The sequence below is a fragment of the Triturus cristatus genome, chromosome 4_1 (genome assembly GCF_964204655.1).
Source record: "Triturus cristatus chromosome 4_1, aTriCri1.1, whole genome shotgun sequence".
Lineage (NCBI taxonomy): Eukaryota > Metazoa > Chordata > Amphibia > Caudata > Salamandridae > Triturus > Triturus cristatus.
This window is the reverse complement of record NC_140585.1, coordinates 560,929,510-560,953,655: the sequence shown is the minus strand read 5'-3', so window position 1 is coordinate 560,953,655 and position 24,146 is coordinate 560,929,510. Positions and strand designations below refer to the sequence as shown.

Genomic DNA, 24,146 nt, shown 5'->3' with positions numbered 1-24,146 from the left:
AGCCCACAAAACTACCCCGACCCCTCAGCTCAGAAAATTACACCGGACCCCACAGCCTAGAAGACTACCCCTGATGTACCCACAGCCCACAAAACTACCCCAACCCACCCCCACGCCGCAATACTACCTCAACACACCCCCAGACCACAAAACTACCACTGACCCCCAGACCACAAAACTACCCCGATCCACCCCAGCCCAGAAAACTACCCCTTGCCTCCCAGCCCAGAAACTTACCCTGACCCCTCAGCCCAGAAAACAACCCCAACCCCGCCAGCCCAGAAAACTACCCCCAGCCCGGAAAACTACAGCCCAGCCCCACTTGCCTCATTGTGGCTCTTTTCCTGCAAGGTCTTCCTGCTTCCGTCACTAGCAGCCAGGAGCTAGACCGCGCATTGCCTTAACCACATATATGCTTGGTTGAGGCATATGCTTCTAACACAAGCGTGCTTTAGCTTGCTGAGTTGGAACACTCGTGGTTAAGACCGCGGTGTTCAGACTGTTTCCTAATAATAAGTGTCCAATCAATATCTCTGGCCTGGTGGAGACAAATCCAGAATGTGGATGGGGGCTAGCTGAAATCCTGTAAATTAGGAAAATATAGTGGGGAATGAAAAAACATTCAGGCATGCTGTACAGTGGTGGCTGTTTCCATAACTCCTAAAAAAGGAGGACTCAAAAATCAAAAACTTAAAAGTGACCACAATGCAAGTGTCACTAACATCACTTAAGTCAGGACAAGCAGGTATACATGGGAGCCAAATATGCCCTGGATCAGTGGTGAGACCGGTTGGAAGTTGGTGGTGGTCGTCTGACAATGTAGACATAACCCTTTGCTTTGGGGCTTTGGGCACTTTTCTTTTTCTCTTTTCTTTCCTCCAATCTGTAAGATTTCACAACTTTTCTGGATTGCAATATATAAACATTTCTTCTTATAAAGAAAACAGAGTACTCAGCAAGAAAAGTCAAACATGATAATGGACGAAGAAACCCTAAAGCACTGAAGAGTCGTGGGGAGAAACACACTGCTCATTGAATGTTCATTTCTGGAGATTCTTTAAGATTAGATACAGCTAAATCACCATGGACTGTTGCTCCCTGAGCTGCCCAGTGTACCCGGACACCATTAGGATTATAATGCGGCCATAGGTGAAAGAAAGGTAATGAGGTTACATCTGCAAGAAATTCCTACTGGCTGGGCAGGTGGTGCTGAGATGGGGAAAAGGTGGGGAAACCCCGAAACTAGGGTATCATAATCAGTTCCCAACAACATCAATCCAGCTCATCTCAAATATCCTGAGCTCCCAGCCTATTGGTGAACACCCCCCTGCCACAAACCGAGACAGGTGCTGGGATGCTCCAGGCTGCTGGGAACTGACTGGTCTATACGTGATTTGTGATTAAACCTTTCTGCAGAGGCATAAACTTACAGTTAAGTTGCAAGGAAAGAAAAAGGAACACAAGTGCAAGAAAATTATGAAAGGGCATGGACACTACCACTGTTATGTATCGCTGGCTTGAGAAGAGGAGCTCTCCTCAGAGCCGTGAGACAGCAAACCCCTGCTATGAATAACCAAATGAGCATGCTGTTATGCCGCTCTAAACCTCAAAGCACTGCAAGAGCATCTGAAGTGCCAGTGAAGCAGGAAGGGGCAGCTTTATCCAAGTATGTTAGAACTGTGGCATTCACCTGCTATCGACCTCCGGCCTGCAGCATCTTCACTGCTGACTCTGTCCATCCCTCACTGTAGATTACAGAATGCACTTGTGTTGCAAACCTCCACCTATGTGCTGGCCTGCAACCTCTGGCAGGATATGAGCACAGAATACTGAGAAAAGCACAGGAATCTGGGAAGACAAAGGGTCAGTTCAAACACACGTTCTGATGTGACTGACATCCAATACTAAATCATAGCATGTTAGTGTATTCTGTTGCTTTGCACTCAGTAGACAATCAAAATATTTTAAGGTTCAAATGTTCTCTTTCTAGTTTCCTGCTCTGGGGCAGTAGAAAGTTCAGACAGTTTTATGTGGCAGCTGTGGTGATTGACCCATTGTACTGTGGTAATCCATTGTATGTCAGTTCAAAGCTGTGATGCTAGCTGCCTGTAGCATTAAAATGGCTTTTCATAACACTGCGGATCTTGAAAATAGTGTATCAGGCATAGAAAAAGAAAGAGTGATTGAGAAAGAATAAGAGAAGTTGAGACGTACCTGAAAGTGATAGAGGAAGAGGAAAGAGGGGCGTAAAAGACTTAGGGCCAGGTGTACGACCCTTTCATTTAGCGCCTCGCAATTTGCGACACATCGCGAGTCGCAAATTGCGAGGGGCTAAATGTACAATAGTGTGTTTATACTGTTTTGCGATTCCCAATGGGGTTGCAAATTGCGAGGCTCATTATTAATAATGAGCCTCTCATAATTTGCGAGCTCATTGTGAATGCCAGCCCTCCCAGGGATGGTGGCCTGCTGGGCTCAGCAGACTACCATGTCTGGGACTGGTTTTTAATAAAGCAGCTTTTTTTAAAAAAAAATACAGCCCGTTTTCCTTAAAGGAAAACGGGATGCATTTAAAAAAAAAATGAAACGTTTTCGTTTCATTTTTTAGGGGTAGGCATTTTATTTCGTATGCATTTGCAAAGAGGAAGGGGTCTCCTGGGGACCCCTTCCCATTTGCAAATGCATTACCACCTACTTGAAGTAGGTGGTAATTGCGAGTGTTTTGCAAGTGGAATTGCGGTTGCAAAACATTAGTACATTGTTTTGAGACTCGCTATTAGGAAGGAACCGCCCCTTCCAAATAGCAAGTCACAATACCTATTTAGAGAGTATAAAAAATTGCAACTCGCTAAATAGGCTCTGTACATGGCCCAATATGTTATTGCATGCGCAAACCGGTTTACAAACCCGTTTGCGCATTCAAAAATGGATTGTACATCTGGCCCTTAGGCTGCCTTAAAAGCCTGACCATCACAAAAACATCATCAAGTGAGCTTTCCATCTTCAAACCTAGAATTTTTATTGGCCCTCAGTTGCAAAATCAGTGCTCAAGATGAGTTTCTCCCAAGAGATTGGTTCTGCGCCATTTCTTTACCAGATCTGCAAATTCTAAACTTAAGAACCCAAGCATGAGATTAAACTATGAACTGGCTTTCACAACTATTTATCCACTTTCTGTGACCTTTTGGAGCAAACGTTGTATATCTTTCTTTTTGTCTTCCTTTCCAACTTTCATTTTCTTAGAGGTGAGAAGATTGTGATAAGGACACCATCACAAAGATCCTACACGGTAAAAAACTTGGACTACAATCGGTGGTGAACTCCACTCTCTGCTTACTATGTTGTTCTGGTTCCACAAAGCGCTAGCACTCACTCCGCAGGCAGCCGAGCTGAGTTTCTGCAGTTGAGATCAGTTTGCCACCTCTGCGTTTCTTGTGTCTGCGTTGCCACGACTATGTTGGCCTTCAGCGACTAAGCCCACACCCTTCACCTATATCACCATCAAAGTATCCACAATTAAATGTTGTAACTAGCACCATACTCCTCCAAAAATGACCACCTTGACATAGCTCTCTCGTTAGGTTCATGTACTCTCCACAAGGTCTTTGCGTTCCTTCACCACAGATCCCGTGGTCTCTCTGTACCTGCACATATTTAGGCTTGGGTTAGATCGCCATCTTGCATTTCAGGACTTGGCCTTTCATACTCATGCTCTTTGCTGGGGTTTTGAAAGGGTTTACTATTGAACGGTAAACATTAATGCATTGCCATCTGTTGCTTGGTAATGTAGCTGCCTATATTAAGGCAAACTGTTTTCAGAGCCAGGGTTGCGTTTATGAAGTATGTATATTTGTACCTATACCATGTAATTCATTTTTGACTGATAAGAATGTTTTGTCTCAAAAGTGCTGTACTTTAACCTTCTGACTCATTGCCATGAAATCTACTCTTGTTATAATTTAGCTCGCATTATATTAACAAATAGGAATTTCTCAGCAAACCCTAAAACTCAGTCACAATTTCCACCGCGTTTTTTTAGTGTTTCCTTTGACACACTGTGTTGGAAACTATCAGTTCCACTGAGCAATGGAAGTTTGCAGTGAACTGTTAAATTGAGAAATACGACTTCATTCTGCAGAATTCCAGATTCCCTCTCAAGGCTGTCTTTTGGGTTTCATGTACAACTTTCTAATTGCCATGCGTATGAGCAAATGCCAGACCCTTTTTTCCACAAAAGTTTCTTCATATTTTTCTCTGAACACTCTTCTGGGCATCTTGATAGTCACCTTTGACACTTTCTAGGGTGCAGTCGCATTCAATTTATAATACACTGTTGCAAGTTATTGATTATATTAATGCGAATTTGCAAAGTAGTTCACACGTTATCTCTGCAAGCTAATACTTTTGTGTAACAAGACTGAATCGCATGTCGTTTCCTCTTTTATGTGTTGCACCTTAGTATGAACATAACCTTGCCAGAGGGGCGCCGTGGTTCAATAACAAAGGGGCCGCTGTTTTCAGGACTGGTAACTGCCCGGGCCGCGAGCCGAGCTGGAGATTAGGGCTCAGGCGCGCGCTCACTCGCTATTGTAAACCAACTCAGTATCTGCTGCGAGTTCAGACATCACTGACTTCTGGTAACAATGAGACGTAACTCCTGTGCGTTACTGAACACAGCTTCCTTATTTCGCAGCGTACAGAAACACAGAAGAGAGCTCCCAGTTTGGAGTGAAAAATAACACGACCTTCCTGGAATGCAGCGCCAAGTCCCCGCAGGCGACCGTCAAGTGGCTGCTGCAGAAGGACAAAGATCGGCGGAAAGAGGTAACGGCAGTGAGTTTTTGAGGGTTTAATGCTTCAAACAATCGCGTTTTACTGTGAGAACGGGGGAGGTGGGGGGGGGGGGGGGTTGCGGCAGGGGGGTCCAGTTACTGCGCTGCAGCGTGGTAAACCAAACTTGGACGACTTTTATATTCAGCTTTTCAGTTTGACTTTTTATTGGGGTCAATCGTATAAAAAGATTGGATTGAATAACCAGTAACCACTGAATAACCTTGGGAGCAGATGTGTACGAGTGCTAGACAGGCAACCGATGCGACGTAGGAGCTGGGAGCTGCTTGGAAGCCTGCAGTGCCATCCAGGGAGCGCAGCCCTTTCCTCTTTATGCCAAACGCCCCCGCCCCCTCCCGAGGGTGCTCAAGTATGAATTTAACTCGACTAGTCTATTCCAGCCTGCGGTTTGTGCGCACTCCCAGCTCTTAGACCTCCCTCTCTAAAATAATTATGACAGATTGCAATGGTGGATTCTGCTTGAGCTCTGAACCAGCCATTTCCTGTGTCTTCTCCTCATCCCCCCCACCTGCCCAGTGCAGCCGGCCTCACCCCTGATTCATGGTAAATGGCCACGCCTCTCCGTTTAATTCAGGGACAGGACAAGAGCCGCGCTTCCCTTCTTTCAGCTGATTGCAAACATCTGCCGCCCCGATGCGTCCTGATTAACAGGGCGAGGCCACGCTGAGATCACGTGCTGACGCAGCAAATGAAGTAATTCGGAGTTTGTCTTGTCCGTGTTTTTGTTTTGTTCATTTGTGCGTTCTTGCTAAGACTTCATTTGGCGAACAGCCTCTGGTCCATGATGCGTTGCACTTTTTGGAGAATATCCAGGTTTCAGTACATTCAAAAGTTTAAGAAAAGACTTAAGGCTGGCACGTGAGAGGAAAGCGCAACTTCACAAAGCACGAGACTGCAATGGGTCACGGACAGGAGCATGTCTGCGGTCCAAACTCGAATGAGGGATGGGAAAAATCTGGAGGGAAAAATACTTTGAAGAGCGCACTTTTCAGGATGTGCATCTGTTTTCTGCCAAGTACTTGCAGTTCAAGTCCACCGGAAAACTTGGCATGAAAAAGTTTTATTTGGAAAGCAGACCAAAAGGAGTACCGTCCCTACAGAGCCACTGATTACCAGCTCCTAATGTATATTGCGTGACTTGCGCCATCATCACACCAGTATTTACAGAAACACGTTCTTGCTGTCACTTGGAGTTTGATGGATATTTGCATCCACCGTAAAATGGCAGGTGTGCTGTTTTTCTGTTACACCCGCAGTTGCCACTCCCTGTTTAGAAGTGAAGAAACCACTCAGCCAGATCCACCGACAGAATCCCTTGACATGGAAGTTGATCCGCCATGGAGTTGCCGGATCATAGTGGCGGTCCCCCTGCACTTAGTAGTGTGGGGTGGTCGCCTGCTTCACGTTTGTTGTCCCTACCCAGGACTGCAATGTGAGACATGGCGGACCCAGACCATGAAACGACACAATGGCCCCAATGTGCAGGAAAAAACAATCCCTGCACCTTGGGGAAGTTTTTATTTTATAATACTGCGAGAACAAAGTCCCACTTTGGGAGTTTGTTCTCGCAGGACAACCTACTTATGTTGAGCAGCACATCACACATAGTGACCACTCAGCCAAGGATGGGCTCCTACACTAGGACAGCTCCAGCGACAGCTGCACTTAAGGCCCATAGATCCCCCCGTGACAGGCAGGGATTTCTAAATATGTGAGACAGCCCTCCTTCAGGGGAATAGAGGCAAAGCCTACATCGGCCTGATGGGCTGACAGGCCACCTGCCCTTGTCTACATGACACCCTTGTCCTCTGACTGAAATCATAGCAGGTCTCAGTTCTAACCCAAGTAGGTTTGGCAACTTCAAGAAACACTGTCTTCAATCAATGGACGCCATCGATGACTGAACTGGGAATCTATATGTCACCAAAGAGCACTTGCTTTGAAAAGTAGGCATTTTTGTCACAGGATGGCAAAGTCCCTGCTAAACTCAACTTCTGCATATTTGTCAAGAAAGAAGTGAGCAATGGCTCCTACCACAGTATTAGCATGAGCACACTTACCAACGGAAATGTAAAAGCATGAAAGGTCACACAGAGGGTTTGCAGTCTTGAACATGAGGTATGGAGATCTGTAGGAGACAGCAAGAGTGCAAAACTAAAATCAAATACCAACACACCTGCAGCAAAGCGGACCCTAACAGGAAAATCATTGAGATCAGTACAATATAATAGCACACTCACATGTGCACTATCATATGAACAGTCTAACGCCACACTTCATCACTTCCAACATAGAAATAGACCCAGCAACCCAGACCACTAGAAAGATTGTGATTACACAGATTGAAAAATACAAGAAACACCTGTATATATTGATTGCTGGCTTCCTCATTTAGATGGCACACAGTGTGGTCCATGTACTCAGCATCTGAATCTTATGGTGAGAATTCAAACATTGCTCACCCTGCTGATCAGGACTGCCAGCACAGATTCTAGTTCATGTAGATCAGTTTTGTGACTATCTTCTACATACTAGAATCTTACCTGCAAAGAACAGCACAAGTGAAGCCATGAGCACAGAAGTGACACCTCTGTCTGTAGACTCCACTGTGCGACCAGCTCCCTGATGAGAGTAAGAAGAGAAGCGCTTAGTGTTTCTGAACCACCTATTTTGAAGTTTTAGAACTGCATCTTGCTGTGTAAATCATATTACCATGTACACACAAGATGGTGAATGTCACAAATCCATATACCACACAAAATGGGCAAGGCTGGACAGGAGGCTTTAATTACAAAGACAGCTTTCCAATTTACATCCCATAAGAAATAAAATAGGGTCAGCTTTGGATAGGTAACATGTAAACTTCACCAAGGTGGGGAACATACCTTTCCCTTTTGGGAAAGCATGCATGATGATAAAATACCAGCACAAATTCAACACAAAACAGTACGGCATTACATAAGACCCATGCACTTGTCACAGAACTTTGCTGGACACTGTAGTTTCTTTAGGATTATCTGACTATTATTTACAGAATTAACATCTTACTAAGGACCAGATGTACACATAACTTGTCACAAAATAATGGTCACAAACTGCCACCAAAGTTTTGCAACCAGGAACTAAGGGGCAGGTTTACAAGCCCCTTGCACCACTTTTGCGTCATTTTTCCCATGTTAAAAATGACTCAAAAGTGGCGCAAGGGGCTTGTAAATCTGCCCCCAAGTTTGCAAACTGACCTGGTTACTAGGAGGTGGTTTGTAAGGTTCTAAACGTCGTGAGAGGCAAATTGACCTATCTCATGAATATTAATGTGGTAGGTCACAAGCTGTGACTCACCAGGATTGGATGCCATCAAATGGATGGTGACGTAAAGAAATTGGGAGTGCATTTAAAAGACACAAGCTATTCTTTTGGGGAGAGTTTGTAGTGGTGCCATGTGCCACTGCTTATTCTCCAACAATATTTTCTTTAATTTACAAAGGGGAAGGGTGCCAAGAGGGTGCTTTTCCTCTTGTGAATGTGCTGGCACCTCCTTTTTGGTCCTGGTAACATTTAAACTTTTTGTTATTGGATCACAAAACATTGATGCATAGCATACCGATTCGGTATTTGGAAGCGATGCCTATTTGGAGATATCAAATCTTTATGTATTCTCTATCCCATTTTAAACATTTCAAAAAATATTTCTGACAACTAAAACAGGATTACTACATCTACAAAAGCATTTTTAGAGTCGCCAATACCCGATTGAAGCATTTGTGACATTAAAAATGCTTAACACACCTGGCTCGTAATATTGTTTACAAAAATACTGTGCCAGTGTGTGTAAACCTTATACTATTAACACTAAAATAGCGCTATTTTTATATATGATATTTAGGACACAATATCCATGTCACAGGGTACTCTTGCAAGTATAGTCTTGGACCAGACTCCCGTTAATGAACATCGAGGGAAAGTTGAACATTTCCTCGGTGTAATGAAGAAGTGCCATAGAAAAGGAAAGTCAAATGACAGGCCAAGTTAGCACCCTTCATGGTCTGGAAATATACACCGTAAACAACCCATGTACACAATGGTCCCAAGGAGAGAGGAGAGGTAGAATAGCAAATTAGCAACCAATAACATTCTACATCACTGAAGGCTGTCAGAGGTGGCCTCTCATTGGCTCTGTGAGATCACCGGTCTGGGTAAACCATGCCTAAGAGAGAAGTAGAAACAGCTAGCCCTTGGTAGGCATCTCATGTTCAATGTGGCATTTAGAAAGGCCTGATATCTAGTCTATTCCAGAGTTTGATAAGATAGGTATACGCCAAACCTGCGCCACTGGATTGATGGGCAAAGCAGGAGACTAACATCATGGAGAAACGGCCCTTCCATCCAATCAAAACACAACTGGAAATGTATAATCTCGTGGAAAGGCACTGATATTTATGCATGTGGACGTTTTTATTATCAGAATCTAAAGATAGATCCACGATTTCACAGTGAGTAATTTAAATATACCTAAACATAAGGATTGCCAAAGTCACTACCTGATATGAGGGTGAGGTTCAGCAGAGGTTAGAAGAGGAGGACAAAAGGCCGCAGTTAATGAAGTGTGGGACAATAACAAGCAGTGCAGCTGCTGAATAGAACATTTGTTTTAAAGGTAAAGAAGGCAGGCATGTTCATAGAAACTTGCCAGGAACATCATTTTCACAAAATGTGGTTCCTACTTTAGGGGAAGTTGTTTTCAAAATATGCTGACATCAGCCATGCTTGTGGTATAGGAAGGCCTGCTAAGCAGGGGCACGTCTTGTAGGCGAAGGTGTAAAGACGGGCTTGAATTTGTGAATACAGCCTCTATGCACCAGAAAGCAGTATCTACAAAGTGGAAAAGTAAATGCACGGTTACGTATACATTTGAATAGTTAACTTATGTTAACAGATAAGCTGCTGAAAATGAAACATTAGATTTTGCTAGAGGGACTTGTCTCAGTATTAAGCTGAGCATGCAATATAATGTTTGAAGCCCATGAAAGCACTACATATAGTAACTGTTTATGGAAGAAACTCGTGCCAAAGCCACAAGGCAGCCTTCAACTGTTCCATGATGAGTGAGAAAAAAGGCAAGAGAAATCCAAGACGAGGTCTGGCATCTAGGAATTAGACAAAAGTAGGAACACTTAATAAGCAATTTTTGCTGCTGTGTAATCGCAGCTTCTTTTACTCACAAGGTTATAATTTTAGGTTGTCCCTTGAAAATACATTAGTGTGTTTAGAAATGTACACATTTTGACGTACCATTCGCGGTACAATAAAAAATGTTTTGGTGTTAAATGGAGTATTTTTCTTTTTTACATTTGGGACATCCATCGAGTTTTTTGTAACGGAAAGGTCCCAGTAGATTCCCAGTAGTACAACAACCGCAATATTAAGGATCAAGTGATGTCAAGCCAATTGTTTATGCGGTTGTTGTTGTTTTCGGTCTAATTATTTGACTGGTTTTCATTTGCACTTTTCTTCTGCACGCATTTCATGTATGTCACATGTACTCTATTATAATTCTTGTTGATTTTTTGACACGTATTGAATTTGTTTTGCTGTGTGTCTTTTAGATAGGCATTTTTGTAAATTTTTCATATCCTTGAAATGGTTGCATCAATATAGTAATTAAATTACTCAGACCATTCAAAACAGATAAAGGTCTTAGTCTGTTTACTAATTGAAACAGCAGGTTAAAAATAGCAGGTCAGGCTTGTTTTTCTGTTTAATAAATGTTTAATAGGAGTTAAGCAGCATGAACATGGTGCTGGCAGCCATGTAGTGATTTGTTTTCAAGGTAAAGAGGGCAGGCATGTTCATACAGGTCTTTTTACCTGTGTCACTGGATTGAGGCCTACAGGCTCATTTATTTAAAGTTACGCTGCGGTGCGCTAAACTCACCCTTAGCATACGTTGGTTTGGTGTGTAGTGCTGCATGGTGCATGTGTGGTGTACATGTGCTGGATGTATGTGTGCTTGTGAGTGGTACAACACAGGGCTAATGCAGTACTGTGCAGTGCGTGTATGTTATATGCATGTGCTGGGTGCATGTGTGACTGTGAGTGGTACAATGCATGAAGGATGTAGTGCTATGCAGTGCTTGTATGGTAAATACATGTGCTGGCTGTATGTGTGCCTTTGAATGGTACAGTACATGGCCTACTCTGGGTTCCATGTTGGGAGACCCAGTGCAGCATGGTGAAACATGAGGAGGTAGAGGAATCCTCCAAGACAGATGTGTGTGTTGCTGCATTCCTATAAGCCGGGGGCAGTGGCTTAACAATAGCCCCCTCATTCCCTGCAGTGCAGGGGCCCTCAAGCTCCAAGAGCCCCCCTCTGGCACTGTGCATGGGATGCAATCCCCTGGCATAAGAGCTTTTGACTGGGTCCGCAGCATGGGAGGCTCCCTCCTTGTATTTTGCAGAGGGGCCCCTCAAGGTTCGTTATACCACTGGCTGGTTGAGACACACTGGAGAAGGGATATCCAGGACCCCTAGGCACTCTTCAAAGGTTGCTCTTCGATTTAGAGAGAGGTCACAAAGAAGTGGCCTAGGCACATCTTAGGAAGGAGATGGGTCTGATAAGAGAATCAAAAGAAACCTTTTGATACACATATCACAGTAGCTGACATTCACTTGTGAACTCTAGCCACTCCCGTGGCCTGTGTTGTGGGGCTATCAGCTTTGGAGTCGCCCCTGCTGTGACAAACGTCTTTTTGGAGGAAGGGAGGAAAGAGGAGTGGGCACTTCAAAAGTAAGCAGACCCCCAACATAAATGTCAAAGACTCACGCTCTAAACACATTTCGTATCTGGAAATGTACTATAAGAAGGGGAGCTTGAGACTCCAAAAAATAGCAACTTCACATAGCAAGTCAGGCTGTGAGAGGAGTAGAGGCTCTGCAAGACTTCTGCCTGTGGCCAGCACTAGGAGCCAATGCCTGCTATTCTCCCAGCTGGGTGAAGGGTCATCCAGCAGGGCTTCCGAGATCACATGCCTGGAGCACCAGTGCCTTCCTGCATACCAAGACCAGTGTGCCCTGTCAGGAAGAGGAGAAGGTTGGAAGCAGTGAGGTCCTGTGGGGAATACTGTAGAGTGGACTCCCTTAGTGATGTGTGAAGAGATGGCAGCTGCACTGATCTAGTCGTTGCCCACATGCAGGAAAAAGTTTCACACCCTCATATGCCAATAGTGGGCCACCGTAAAGAGAGCTGTGCGGGGCTGCCATGAAGTGAGCTTTGATCATCACTGTGCCGAACGGGTCATCATCTATGTGCAGTGAGTGACTGGTGATCGGGTATGCCAGGAGGGGCTACTATGGACAAATTGCTGTGCTGAGTGGGCCATAGCCCTTGTGCGTTGGTGAGCCGGTGATTACATATAGAAAAAAGAAAAAAATAATTTTGTCATAAAAGTAAGTATTTGGATGGACAGTAATGTATTGCTGCTGCGGCACATATTTTGAGTTGTGAGCCTCTGGTTACCTCCTGTATCTACCCCTCCCCCGAGGGAACCCTGGACGATTTGAACCACTGTGTTAGAAATGGGATTTCTGGTTAGCTAGGGCTTGCGCCTAAGCCAGGCAGAAACCACCACTCTCTTCAGGGCAAGGGAATTACACGCTAAAGATAACCCCTGCTCACCCCCTTGGTAACTTGGCACTAGCAGTCAGGCTTATCCCAGAGGCAATGTGTAAAGCGTTTGAGCAACGCACACACACAGTAGCAAGTAGCAACAAACTAGGCACACCACAAAAGGAACTCCAAACAAGGTTATATAAAAAATAGCCGTTGTATAATCATAAACACATTAGAAACATAATCACACATTTACACTGTGCCAATAATCACAAACTTACACTGTGCCAACTGGCACTAGGCACTATTCACAGGGGATTATATACAGGACCAGGCCAATCGGGCCACGGTCAGAACCATCAGAACAGGTAAGTAAATGTAAAACACATCCAGCAACTACTGGTACCATAATGACCTAAGCATTATCACATTTACATTAGAACCCATTCTGAAATATCATAACATGACATTAGGCAATAAATCACATTAGGCCCAAACCTCATTAGCATAAACACATTACGCACTAGGCCTTACCAGCATGAACACAGTATACCTAAACATCCTAAACATAAACACATTATGTCCTAGGCATCACAAGCATAAAAACACATTATGCAATTATGCATCACATTAGGCCTAAACCATATTACGCCTAAATTACATTACACATCAAACATATTAGGCAGGAACTCAGTAGTGCACCACAGTAACACCACTGCAAGGTGCACACATCACCTTAGCGCCATGCGCCTTTTCTCCATCCTAACTATGACCCCAGGCCAACTGGCCTTATGCTGGGGCTCAACTGCCCCATGTACAGAAATGTCAGTGCTCCTTCAGGACCGTCCACTGGTCCTCTGGCTGCCAATGCAGCGAAAAGTGAGGTGCCCCAAAGCCCTGGGTGCGCAAATGCACTGGGGGGGCATAGGGTTCAACTCACCCCTTTCTGGCAACAGAACTGGCCCCCAACCATTGCAGCTGCCCGTTACGGCGGCACAGCTGATGAAGCAAACAAGCACTGGCACTCACTGTGCCTCAGGAGCCCCACTCTGGGACTCTAACAAATAAAACTTGCCCCAACATTGCAGCTGCCCACTGTCCGGCGGGGCAGGTGTGAAAAATGAGCCCGGGCACCAATGTGCCTCTTGAGTCCCCCACTGGGATTTCTACCAATAATTGGGCCCCTCTGTGCAGCTGCCCGCAACGGCGGCGCAGCTGTGTGGCAAGTAAAGGGGGCTCTTCTAAATCAACTTTTCCCCCATCGGTGCAGCTGCCCACTAGCAGGCGGGGCAGCTCTAAGAAATATCCACTGAAGAGACACGGGCACTGTGCCTCGATCTTGCACCCCCCAGCCAGCTCCACTCACTGGGCTCCCTACTGGGGCATCTGTCTCCTCTCTTCGCTCCTCCAGTACACGCGAAGGAAAAGCTGCATTGGAACCTCTCGAGGCTCTGGTCGCTCCTCCTCTCGGGGCTCGGGTCTTTCCTTCTCCATGGCAGCAACACGCTGGGCTCTCTCTGCTCATGAGAGCCCCACCTGGAATCTAGCCATAATGTTGCTGCACGCGGGGCCCGCCGCACTCTCCTCACTTCAACCAGGCCCCCTCCTGGGACCCTGTACTTCGAAGTGGAGCCGGCGAGGCTCCAGACTTCCTGCTTCCGGTTCGCGCATTTCGACCCACCCACGATCAGGCTTTCGGGATGCCTGACTTCCTGTTTCACCGCCGATTGCGGCTGCCGTCGGGTTCTCTCTGCTTCTCGGTGCTATGCGGGGTGGGCATCCGCATTTTAAGAGCGCATAGGAGTGGGGTGGGCTCCCGCACATTCACAATAGCACAGATGCGGGGTGGGCACACGTGAAAATAAGGGCAAACGCGAGGTGGGCATCCGCTGCTCCAAACAAGCACAAATGCGGCATCAACGCAGGGCAGGCTTCTGCTACAACCAGCAGCAGGGCGGGGCAATCATCACGTCGGGATTCCCTCCCAACGCTGTCGTAGCCCAGCGCTGCAAGGCCAAGCCACAGATGCTCCTCTCCTCCCTGGAAATTTAAAAATAGCGCTCACGAGGCGCTTGTTGTCCCACAAGGAATCCAGCAGGCAGGATTAACAGTCCTTAAGGTTCAGGGGGCATAGCTGGGCCCAGGGAGGCCAGCACACAGAGCCCTCCAACAGGGAGGCAAGCCCCCATGGCGGTTCCTCCTGGGCCCAAGCAGCAGCAAGCCCCCAAAGGTCAAGGAACAGCACAGAACAGAACCCTCATAGGGGGTCACAGCCCCTACATTTATACCCCAGGTTCCTTTGTCTGTAGTGCAGGGCATGGGGGAACCAGATGCAACTGGCTCTGGGGTTTTTTGGAGCACTCCGTTTACAGTGCTAACACCCTCCTTTCAGAGATAGGGCTCTGCAATCAGACACCCCACAGGGGGTCGGAGCCAGCATTCACTATAGCAGGCACAATCCTATTCAGGGAACAGGGACTTCCCCTCCCACTACTCAAAATGTAGATGTCCCATTCAGCCTAGCACTGACTCTCCCTGCCCCTTCCAGAGCCACACACACCTCACCAGCCCTTGTCACTCACAAGCCAGACATGCAATTCACATCAGGCAGGCAGAGACATAGCACACAGAAATGCCAACTTCTAAAAGTGGCATTTCTAAAATAGTTATAATAAATCTGCGCACACCACTGCGTAGCATTTATTATCACTATTCCAAACATACCAAACTTGACCAGGCTGTGCCTCTCATATCAGGGATTACCACTGAAACACTTATCAGGGAATCCCCAATGCATTCCCATGGGAGGGCAGCCCCACAGTAGTGAGAAACCAAAATGGATGTTTGTCACTACCAGGGCATGTCACACACTTAAGGTACATGTCCTATCTTTTACCTACAGTGCACCCTGCCCATAGGGCTAGCTAGGACCTACCTTAGGGGTGATAGACATGCAGTAAAAGGGGGGTCACGGACATGGCACACACTTGAGGGGCCACGTCCCAGCGACAATCACACTGCACGCACAGGCCCTGCAATGGCAGAGGCCTGAGATAGGTTTGAAAGGCTACTTTGGTGGGTGGCGCAATCAGAGCTGCAAGCCCAGCAGTAGCATTTAATTTACCAGCCCTGGGTATATGAGATACCACTTCACAAGGGACTGACAGGTAAATTAAATAGGCCAAACAGGTGTAGAGCAATCTTTATCATATTTAACACAGAGAGCACATGCACTTTACACTGGACAGCAGTGCTAAGGTGCCCAGAGTCCTAAAACCACCAACACCATGTCAGAAAAAAGGCCAGTAGAAAGGCAAACAGTTTAGGGATGACCCTGCAAAAATGACCAAGTCCAACACACTGTATTACTGACAGTCAAATGCTTAAGGGGTACTTGGCCCAGTTGCTCAGAATCCATATCAGATCAGGCCCCAGGACATGAGGAGTAAAAGACCTCAACCCCCACATCTGGGTCCAGTAACCCCTGCTTGCCCTGTCACCCTTCAAATGGTGTTCTGACATATATTAGTCAATACAGGCAATACAAGAGAGACTGATACATATGTTCTTTCCATCTTATCCTCATTCTAATCTCTAAGGATGCAGTCATTGTAATATGGAATCTCTGATTCTTTAAACAGCTGTTATTAATTTCTTATTCATGAGTTCTGCCTTCTAACAACCTGCAGGGAATATCAAGCATATACCTAATTACTGCAATTCACTCTGAATACGTTTTTGACGTCTTCTGCAGGGATGGCATGGAACTAACTAAGTAACTGCTCGGTATGCTGGCTAACATGTAGGGCAGCAACAAAGACCCTCCACTTCTGTCTGTCTTGGGCAAGTTTCTGTACAGTACCCCAGTTGTGGTTCAGGGTCTTCATTTCTGTGTCTACAGTTTGCCTCTGGGTTTTCTTTGGCCTCCCTCTCTTCTACTTTCCTTTTGGGATGCAGTGCAGAGCTATTCTTGTGATGTAGCCTTGTTCTCTTCTGATGTTGTGTCCTATCCATCTACATCTTCTTCTTCTGATGATAGTGTCCATTCTCTCTTGCTAGGTTGGCAAAGCTTTTCCTAGTTAGAGATGTTTTGCAGCCAGAAAATGTGCAAGATTTCTCTTAGATTACTGTTGTGGAAGGCTGACGGTTCGGAAATGGTGCTGTTCATCATTTCTATCCATAAAAGCATGTACACAAAGTGCAGCTCTGGTAAACCCCAACTTGTTGTTGGTGCTGGACTGAGATGACCTCCACACATTGTTCAGTAACCTGAAGACATTGCTGGCCTTGTTCAGTCTGCTCTTGATGTCACTGCCTGCCACTCCATCATGTCTGATAGTATTACCTAGGTAGGTGAACTTTTCAGTCACGGCTAGGTCCTCTCCATCCACCTTCAGTGGTAAAGGGTTTAGGATGTTGAGTGGCATGGCTTCTGATTTCTTTGTGTTGATATTCAGAGCCAATTGCTGTGCATAGATGTTGAGGTGAGACACCTTTTCCTACATTTGTTGTGTGTAAGAGAGTGAGAATAGGTCATCCGCATAGTCAGGGTCATCAACTGTAGAGAATAATGTACATCTGATGCTTCAGGCTTGGTCTTCTGTTGTGCGTCGTATCACCCAGTTGATAACTTTGCTGAAGAGCAGCACTAACATTACGCATCCCTGTCTCATACTGGTCTTGACTTTGAAGCTCTACTCACTATCTTCCACCATGCAGGTAAAATTATCATAGAAGCTCTTGATGAGGAGAACTTCTGCTACGCTATGCCATAGGCTCTCAGTATGTGCTATAGGCTGTCAAGGTGGCTATTGGCAGGCCAACTACCAAAAGATAAGCACAGGTTAATTTAGGTTGTGTATCTGACTTACCCTGACTAGGATTGTGGCTCCTAATAGATGCAGAGTTTTCATGAACAAAGGGTGACTTCATAAAGCCACTCTAGATTTTGAATATTCATTTATATTACACAGGTTTTAGCAGGAAGGGCAAGGTGTGCTCAACTATATTGTCTGAGTATGATTTGATGTGATATGAACATCAAAGAAAGCAGTAGAGTTATTTAGAGGCTAGACAAATTGTAATGGATTAACTTTTGGTTTGGAGTACTTTTTTAATAAAAAGTTTTTTATTTTATCACAGCACCTTATCCAAAAACATACAGATGTTATCTTTGACATGTACAAGCTTCGCAATGCACTATCCAATGGAGAAAGACACAAGCCAAAACATAGAAAAAATGGAATCTGCAGCATAAAGCATTGTTAATGCATCATTAATCATCCGTATTCAGGTACCTGGTCAAAAGAAAAAGAAACAGAAGAAAGACCAAAGCTATCCGCTAAAACAGTCATTACTACTGGTTTTCCTTCCATCTATTGATGGGCCCTCAAATACGTTTGCCAAGCAATCTCCCCTTTTTCCCCTTTCTCTTGGAAATCCCCTTCTCGAGATTGTATGTAGACAATAACCTGGCCAGCCATTGCTGGAACGTTGGAGCTACTTTATCCAGCCAGAGTGTGGCTATACAAATGTGCAATACCGACATAGCCACAAAAAGAAAACATTGAGATGGATCTTGCCTGTCATCATTATTTATCCCCAGCAGAATTATAGATGGGGTAAGGCAAACTTTAATTTCTAGTGTTTTATCCAGAAATAGTTCGATTGCATTCCTCAGAGTTTGCAATTGAGGGCATGACGCAAACATGTTTATTATTTCAACGCCCATCTTGTCACACCGAGGGCATCTGGTTCCCGTCTGCCTCCCCCATTGTGCAATCCTTGCAGGTGTATAATACAAGGAAAAGATTGTTTTATACTTTTGAGCTTGGAGCCCTGCAGAACAGAGAAGGGTTTGGCCTAATTCTAAAGAAGCTTTAAAGCTAACCTGAGCTACGCCGAGTTTATCTACCCATTTTCCTAATGCTTTTCCAAATCATCATCTTTAAATAAAGAGAGTGCAGCGTATATCCTCCGGATGGTGCAGTCTTCCCCTTCCCTAATAACATCCATAATTTTATTTTCACCAAGTCCACGGGCCCCCCCTTTTTCCCACCTATAAAACTACGAATTTGAAGATACTTAAAAAAGATTATTTTGCTAATACCATAGCTATTCTGTATGTCTACAAACTGCCGGATTCCATGGGCCCCATTAAGTACCCCAGTCTCCTGATCCCACACACTTCCCATTCCGCCATTATGGAATCTGAGAAAATTTCCCCAGGAAAAGTGGGGTTTCTAAAAAGTTGAATATAACCATTTAATCTACCAAGACCAGTTTTCTTACGAAATGCTGTCCATATTTTATATTCAGCCATTTGTGTCTTAAACCTAGTTTTTTTTTAAATAACTGGGCTCAGTGAATTTCAAAAAACAGTTCTCAGCATCTTCTCCCACCAAAATTGTGTACATTTCGATTGATCCAGACTTGACCCAGGGATCAGTCGGATCTCCCGCAATTAGCCCACTCATATACTGAAAGACTGCCGTCCAGTGATACATTTTAAAATCAGGAACAGCCCATCCTCCTCTTTCCCTTGGTAAAGACATCAATTGCAATGCCCTCCTAGTTTTCCCATGTGCCCAAATAAAACTATTAACCATGTGTTCCAGTGCAATAAACCATTTTTTCTCAAATTCAAGTGGAATAGCCCTAAAAAGATACAAATATTTTGGCAGAAAAACCATTTTCACCACATTGCACGCCCAACTAATGACAGATGTAAATTGTGTATTCTATCAAAATTATTTTTCGCTTTGACAATTATTGGCTCAATATTTCTTTCAACAGTCTTCCCCAAATCTGCTGATATATTTATTCCCAGATAAACCGCTGAGTCAGTTATCCGTGTATCATCACACACCGCCCCCATATTCTTGACCATCTGTGTCTTAGACATGTTTAATATTTAGAGTTTACAAGAGCGACCCTTGTGTCCCTGCGAACCGGGTAAGTACAATGTACTGTAAAACAACGTTCACAAGGAACTCATTTACAAATTTTTTCAATAATGTACAATCTCAATGATTGCCTTGAAATTAATCTCATACCAAGGAGTCAGGAAATGGAAAAACTCAATTTCGACCCACTTTGAAATACTGGGTCTCATCAGGACTGTAATTCTAGGGGCGGTTTAAAACATACAGTTGTCCATGTAGGATCCAGTATGTATAGAGATGAGATGGATGACAATTGTATCCAAACTTGGAGTGTGCTCAGCTGAGTTAATCGAGCTCGATTAACTCAGCTGAGCACACTGCGTGGAGAACACTTATCGACCGTGGTGCTATCAATGGGAGAGCACTGCCTTATTGATTATACAGAAGAACCGTTATTGAGTATATGAGTTCCTCTGACACTGAATATAAGTGTCTTACCAACACTCTAAATCTCCCATTATACCTGGAGTAATACTGCCTCTTATCTTTGGAGGATAGAAAAGAACCTAAGTTTGGATACAATTGTCATCCATCTCATCTCTATACATACTGGATCCTACATGGACAACTGTATGTTTTAAACCGCCCCTAGAATTACAGTCCTGATGAGACCCAGTATTTCAAAGTGGGTCGAAACGCCGTCGACAACAAAATAAGAGACAGCCTAGACTGAATCACTGTATATTGTATATAAACTGTCCTTATATATGTTTTTTCCAATAACCTTTCACCAATCCTTTTTGTTCTGTCACATTGTATAAGGTTATGGTTTGTTTCACTGGGGCTCACCATTCACTGTAAATATAAGAGAGATTTTGTGTATATATAAAATGTGTTTCTATTTGTGATATAAAAAAGTGGTTAATAAATAAAGACCTCGGCTGAGGCTTAGTAGATTTCAGTAGTGTAAAAGGGTTTTGTGCAGACTTACTGTGTTGATTAATGATTTGTTCTCTTTTGAAATAATTGAGTTTTTCCATTTCCTGACTCCTTGGTATGAGATTAATTTCAAGGCAATCATTGAGATTGTTGAATATTGAAAAAATTTGTAAATGAGTTCCTTGTGAACGTTGTTTTACAGTACATTAGACATGTTTAAAGCATACCTTGATGCGAAGCCAAATGTTTGAGCTTCTGTCTCAATTACAACTAGGGCGTCTTCTGGGCTTGAAGTGACCAGTACGATGTTGTCTGCATATGCCAAGGTTTTATATTCTAGGCCATGATATCTAATAGGGATAATGCCTTCATTTGCCTCCAGCTTTCGAATTAGGCGATCAATGTATATCGCAAAAAGCAGTGGAGAACATGGGCACCCCTGCCGTGTACCGCACTTGATTGCTATAGATGCTGTATATCCCCCATTCCCTCTAAGTCGGGCTGTTGGATCTTTATATAAGGCCTGGATTGCTCTGACATAGCCCCCCCCATACCAAACCGCTTCATAATTGCCCAGATATAGTCACAGGAGACCCGGTCAAATGCCTTTTCAGCATCCATTAGTATGACCGCCATAGAATGCCCTGAGACTTCAGCAGCTTCAAAAAGAGTTATAACCCTGCAAACATTCTGCGTTGTTCCTCTCCCTGGAATATAGCCATGCTGAGTGGGGCTAACCATCTTACCAATTATGTTGCTTAATCTGGTCGCCAGTGTTTTAGAAAAGATTTTAGCATCACAGTTCATAAGTGTTATCGGCCTGAACGACCCTGGTTCTCTGGAAATTTCCCCTTTTTCAGAAAGATTACTATATCTGCACCTGCCCATGACTCTGGAACGGAGCAGCCTGATTGGGCTTGGAGTACCGTTTCGACTAAATCAAGTCCAATTACCGCCAAAAAGGTTTTATAAAATTCTAGCAGGATCTGATCGGGCCCTGCAGCCTTGCCTGAGGGGAGGCTGCCTAAAGCGGCGTAGATCTCTTCCGCAGTCATTGGGGTTTCCAGTGCCTCCCTATCTTCATCACTGATAGAATGTATAAGAATTGCATTAAGATGCCTTTGAATTACAAGAGAATCCTTCACCTGCTCTTCATTGTAAAATTTACCGTAGAACTGCCTGAATGTCTCTCAAATCCCTACAGGATCGTCAATTATATTCCCATTTCCATCCAGTATTTCCCTAATCTCCCTGGCAGCATTTTTGTGTCTCAAGCGCACCGCTAGTGTATGCCTGACCCGTTCACTGAACTCATAACATTGCTCCTTTCTTGTGAGGAAAGTTGTTGCTAAAGCCATCCTGAGCAGAGTATCATCAAGCGATTCTCCCATAGCAATTGCCACATTCAACTCCTACTCTGTTTCCATTATTACCTTACATAACCTTTTCTCTAGCTGTGTCTCTCGTTCCTGTCAATGCAGACTATAGCTCAGCGTCTCCCCTCGTACCCCAACTTTGAACGCAACCCAGACTACCCCAGGGCTGGTACTTTCTCTATTAATATCTCAGAAGCCCTCAATCCATTCCTTCATATGTTGTACATATCCTAGATCTTTCAGCAGCCCTCTCTCGAAGGTCCATACCCGCTCTGGTCTTCCCCCCTTTGCTATATCCACCGTTAGTACAAAAGGATTATGATCTGATATGAACCGGAGAAGCTTCTCGATCCGACACCTGTAGATTAATAAATTAGATACAAAAAAATAATCAAGTGTGACACCCAACTTGGCGGAGCCGAAAAATATGTACTGCCAGGATCATCAGGCTTCAATCGAGCCCACACATCCTCCAGGGAGTTATTCCGGACTAAATTAGAGATTGCTCGAAAAACATTTTTCTTCTGACCCACATACCTATCCCCAGTCTCCGTCCAGAGTCCACCCAACCCATTTATGTTAAAATCTCCACACATAATGACTGGTGCAGGCCAGGAGGCTAACTTCAGATCTAGAAAATCAAAGATATCAGGGTCATCCTCGGTCGAGCCATACACTGAACAAATAGTAAATGTTTCACCCAATATCATACACTCCACCAAAACCACAGACATTAATTGAGGCGATTCGTAGTCTCATTAATGAACATCAAGCATCTGTCCAGCCCAGTTATCCTTTAAGTTTATTTTAAATTTTTTAAAATCTTTATTCCTCACCTTTCCCTTTCTTTGTTTTTCATTGCTTCATTGCTCACCATGTGTCTCACCATATCTGCCGCGCTGTGCTGTGCCGTGCCCCCTCCCTCCCTGCCACCCCGAAACCCCCCCAACCCTCAAGATCCCCCCCCAAGCAACCTCCCTCCCCCTTCACGGGCAAATAGGTCAAGCATGACCTATGTGAGGTAGCCGAAGCCCATAGCTGAGTCGCAGCCCTCCCCTATTCCCCCTAATACACCACCATGCTCTATGTGAAATACCTTAACAAGCTATTCACCCACCCATCAAACAGTTAGGCATACATTTAAATCACTAAATCACTAAATCCTATATAAACGGTAGAAAAAAAACCCTAAAGCTATAATTGCCTATGAGGTAGTTTATATTAGTTCATATTATAGCATACACAACTGCAGAGCTGTCAAACCCCATCCATCTTTCCCCTTCTTATCCTGCAATTCGCTCAGAAATGCTTGTGCCTTAATCTCTGAAAAAACATTCTGACTCGGCCATTGAGAATGACTTTAAGCCGGGCCGGATACAGTAGATAGGCCTCACAACCAATCCCCTGGAAGAGGGTTATCAGCTTTCTGAGCCTCCATCTCCTTTGGACAGTGGCGTGCCAAAAATCGGGACGGGCAAAGAATGTATACCCTCGAATGTTCATCTGGCATCTGGTCTTGCTTTGACTATAATAGCCTGCCTAAAGAGAAAATTGCCGATGTACACTAGGATAGCCCTGGACTGGTCCCCTTGGCCAGCATTATGCCCTCTCTTCTGAGTCAGTGGGAACCGATGTGCCCTCTAAACCTTGGCATCCCAGTTCCACAGAGCCAAGTCAGGGAATGCCCCCTTCAGAAGGGTTACTACAAACGCCATTACGTCTCCTCCCTCGACGTTTTCTGCGAATCTCAAAAGTCTGATGTTATTCCTTCTCTGCCTATTCTCAAAATCTTCGAGCTTCCACTGTAAATCCTCAGTTAGCTTCTCCTGTGATTCCTTAAAAGCCTGCCATTTGTTAACCTCATCCTCGAGTCTGCCAGTTCTTTCCTCTACGAAGGTAACCCTGTCTGCCATGTCCTCATATAATTTATTGACCTTGCGCAGCGAGCCCTGAAGTTTTTTGGTTGCTTGCTGTGCCCTACGACTCTCCAGCTTGGCCTCCCCCTGCATCTGCTTTAGCGTGGTATACACTAGCTCCATTGAGGGAGCCATTGAGGGAGCCAGGGCGGTTTCGGTCAGACTGGTATGCCCACCATGTTCAGGCATTAGTGCATCGTCCTGATAGAGCTGAGTAGTGGCTGAATAATCCCACGTAAGCTTTCGAGCTGTTGCTGTATCCATTTTGGAGGGGCTCACTCTGGACTTGGATTTGGCCCTACCTTTGTGGAAGGGAGCCCTTGGAGCACCTGGTGCTCTCTGCACTGAAGAGGTTTCTGCAGAGTCAGACCCATCGGAGAAATTACCATCACTGGATAGTGACAAGTCAGTGTCGTTGTTGAGAGAGTACAAACAATCCCCTTCTGGAGAGCCAGCAGTCGTTTTAGTACGATTGCGCCCCTGTGCTCGTTCTGTTGCCTTCCCTGAGGGTGCATTTTCTATAAGGGGCTCTGGGAGAGTCACCACCTGATCATTACCATCTATTTCCCCATTGC

The 24,146-nt window shown here is 44.8% G+C and overlaps 1 protein-coding gene across 2 annotated transcripts in view; it reads left to right on the top strand.

Annotated features, from left to right (window-relative positions):
• SEMA3C (semaphorin 3C) overlaps positions 1-24,146 on the top strand; it is a 590,590-nt gene that overhangs the window by 558,279 nt on the left and 8,165 nt on the right. For both annotated transcript variants that reach the window (XM_085652883.1, XM_085652882.1), the window contains one exon: positions 4,694-4,824. In XM_085652883.1, coding sequence (XP_085509009.1) covers positions 4,694-4,824 — 131 coding nt within the window. The remainder of the gene's footprint in view (positions 1-4,693; positions 4,825-24,146) is intronic.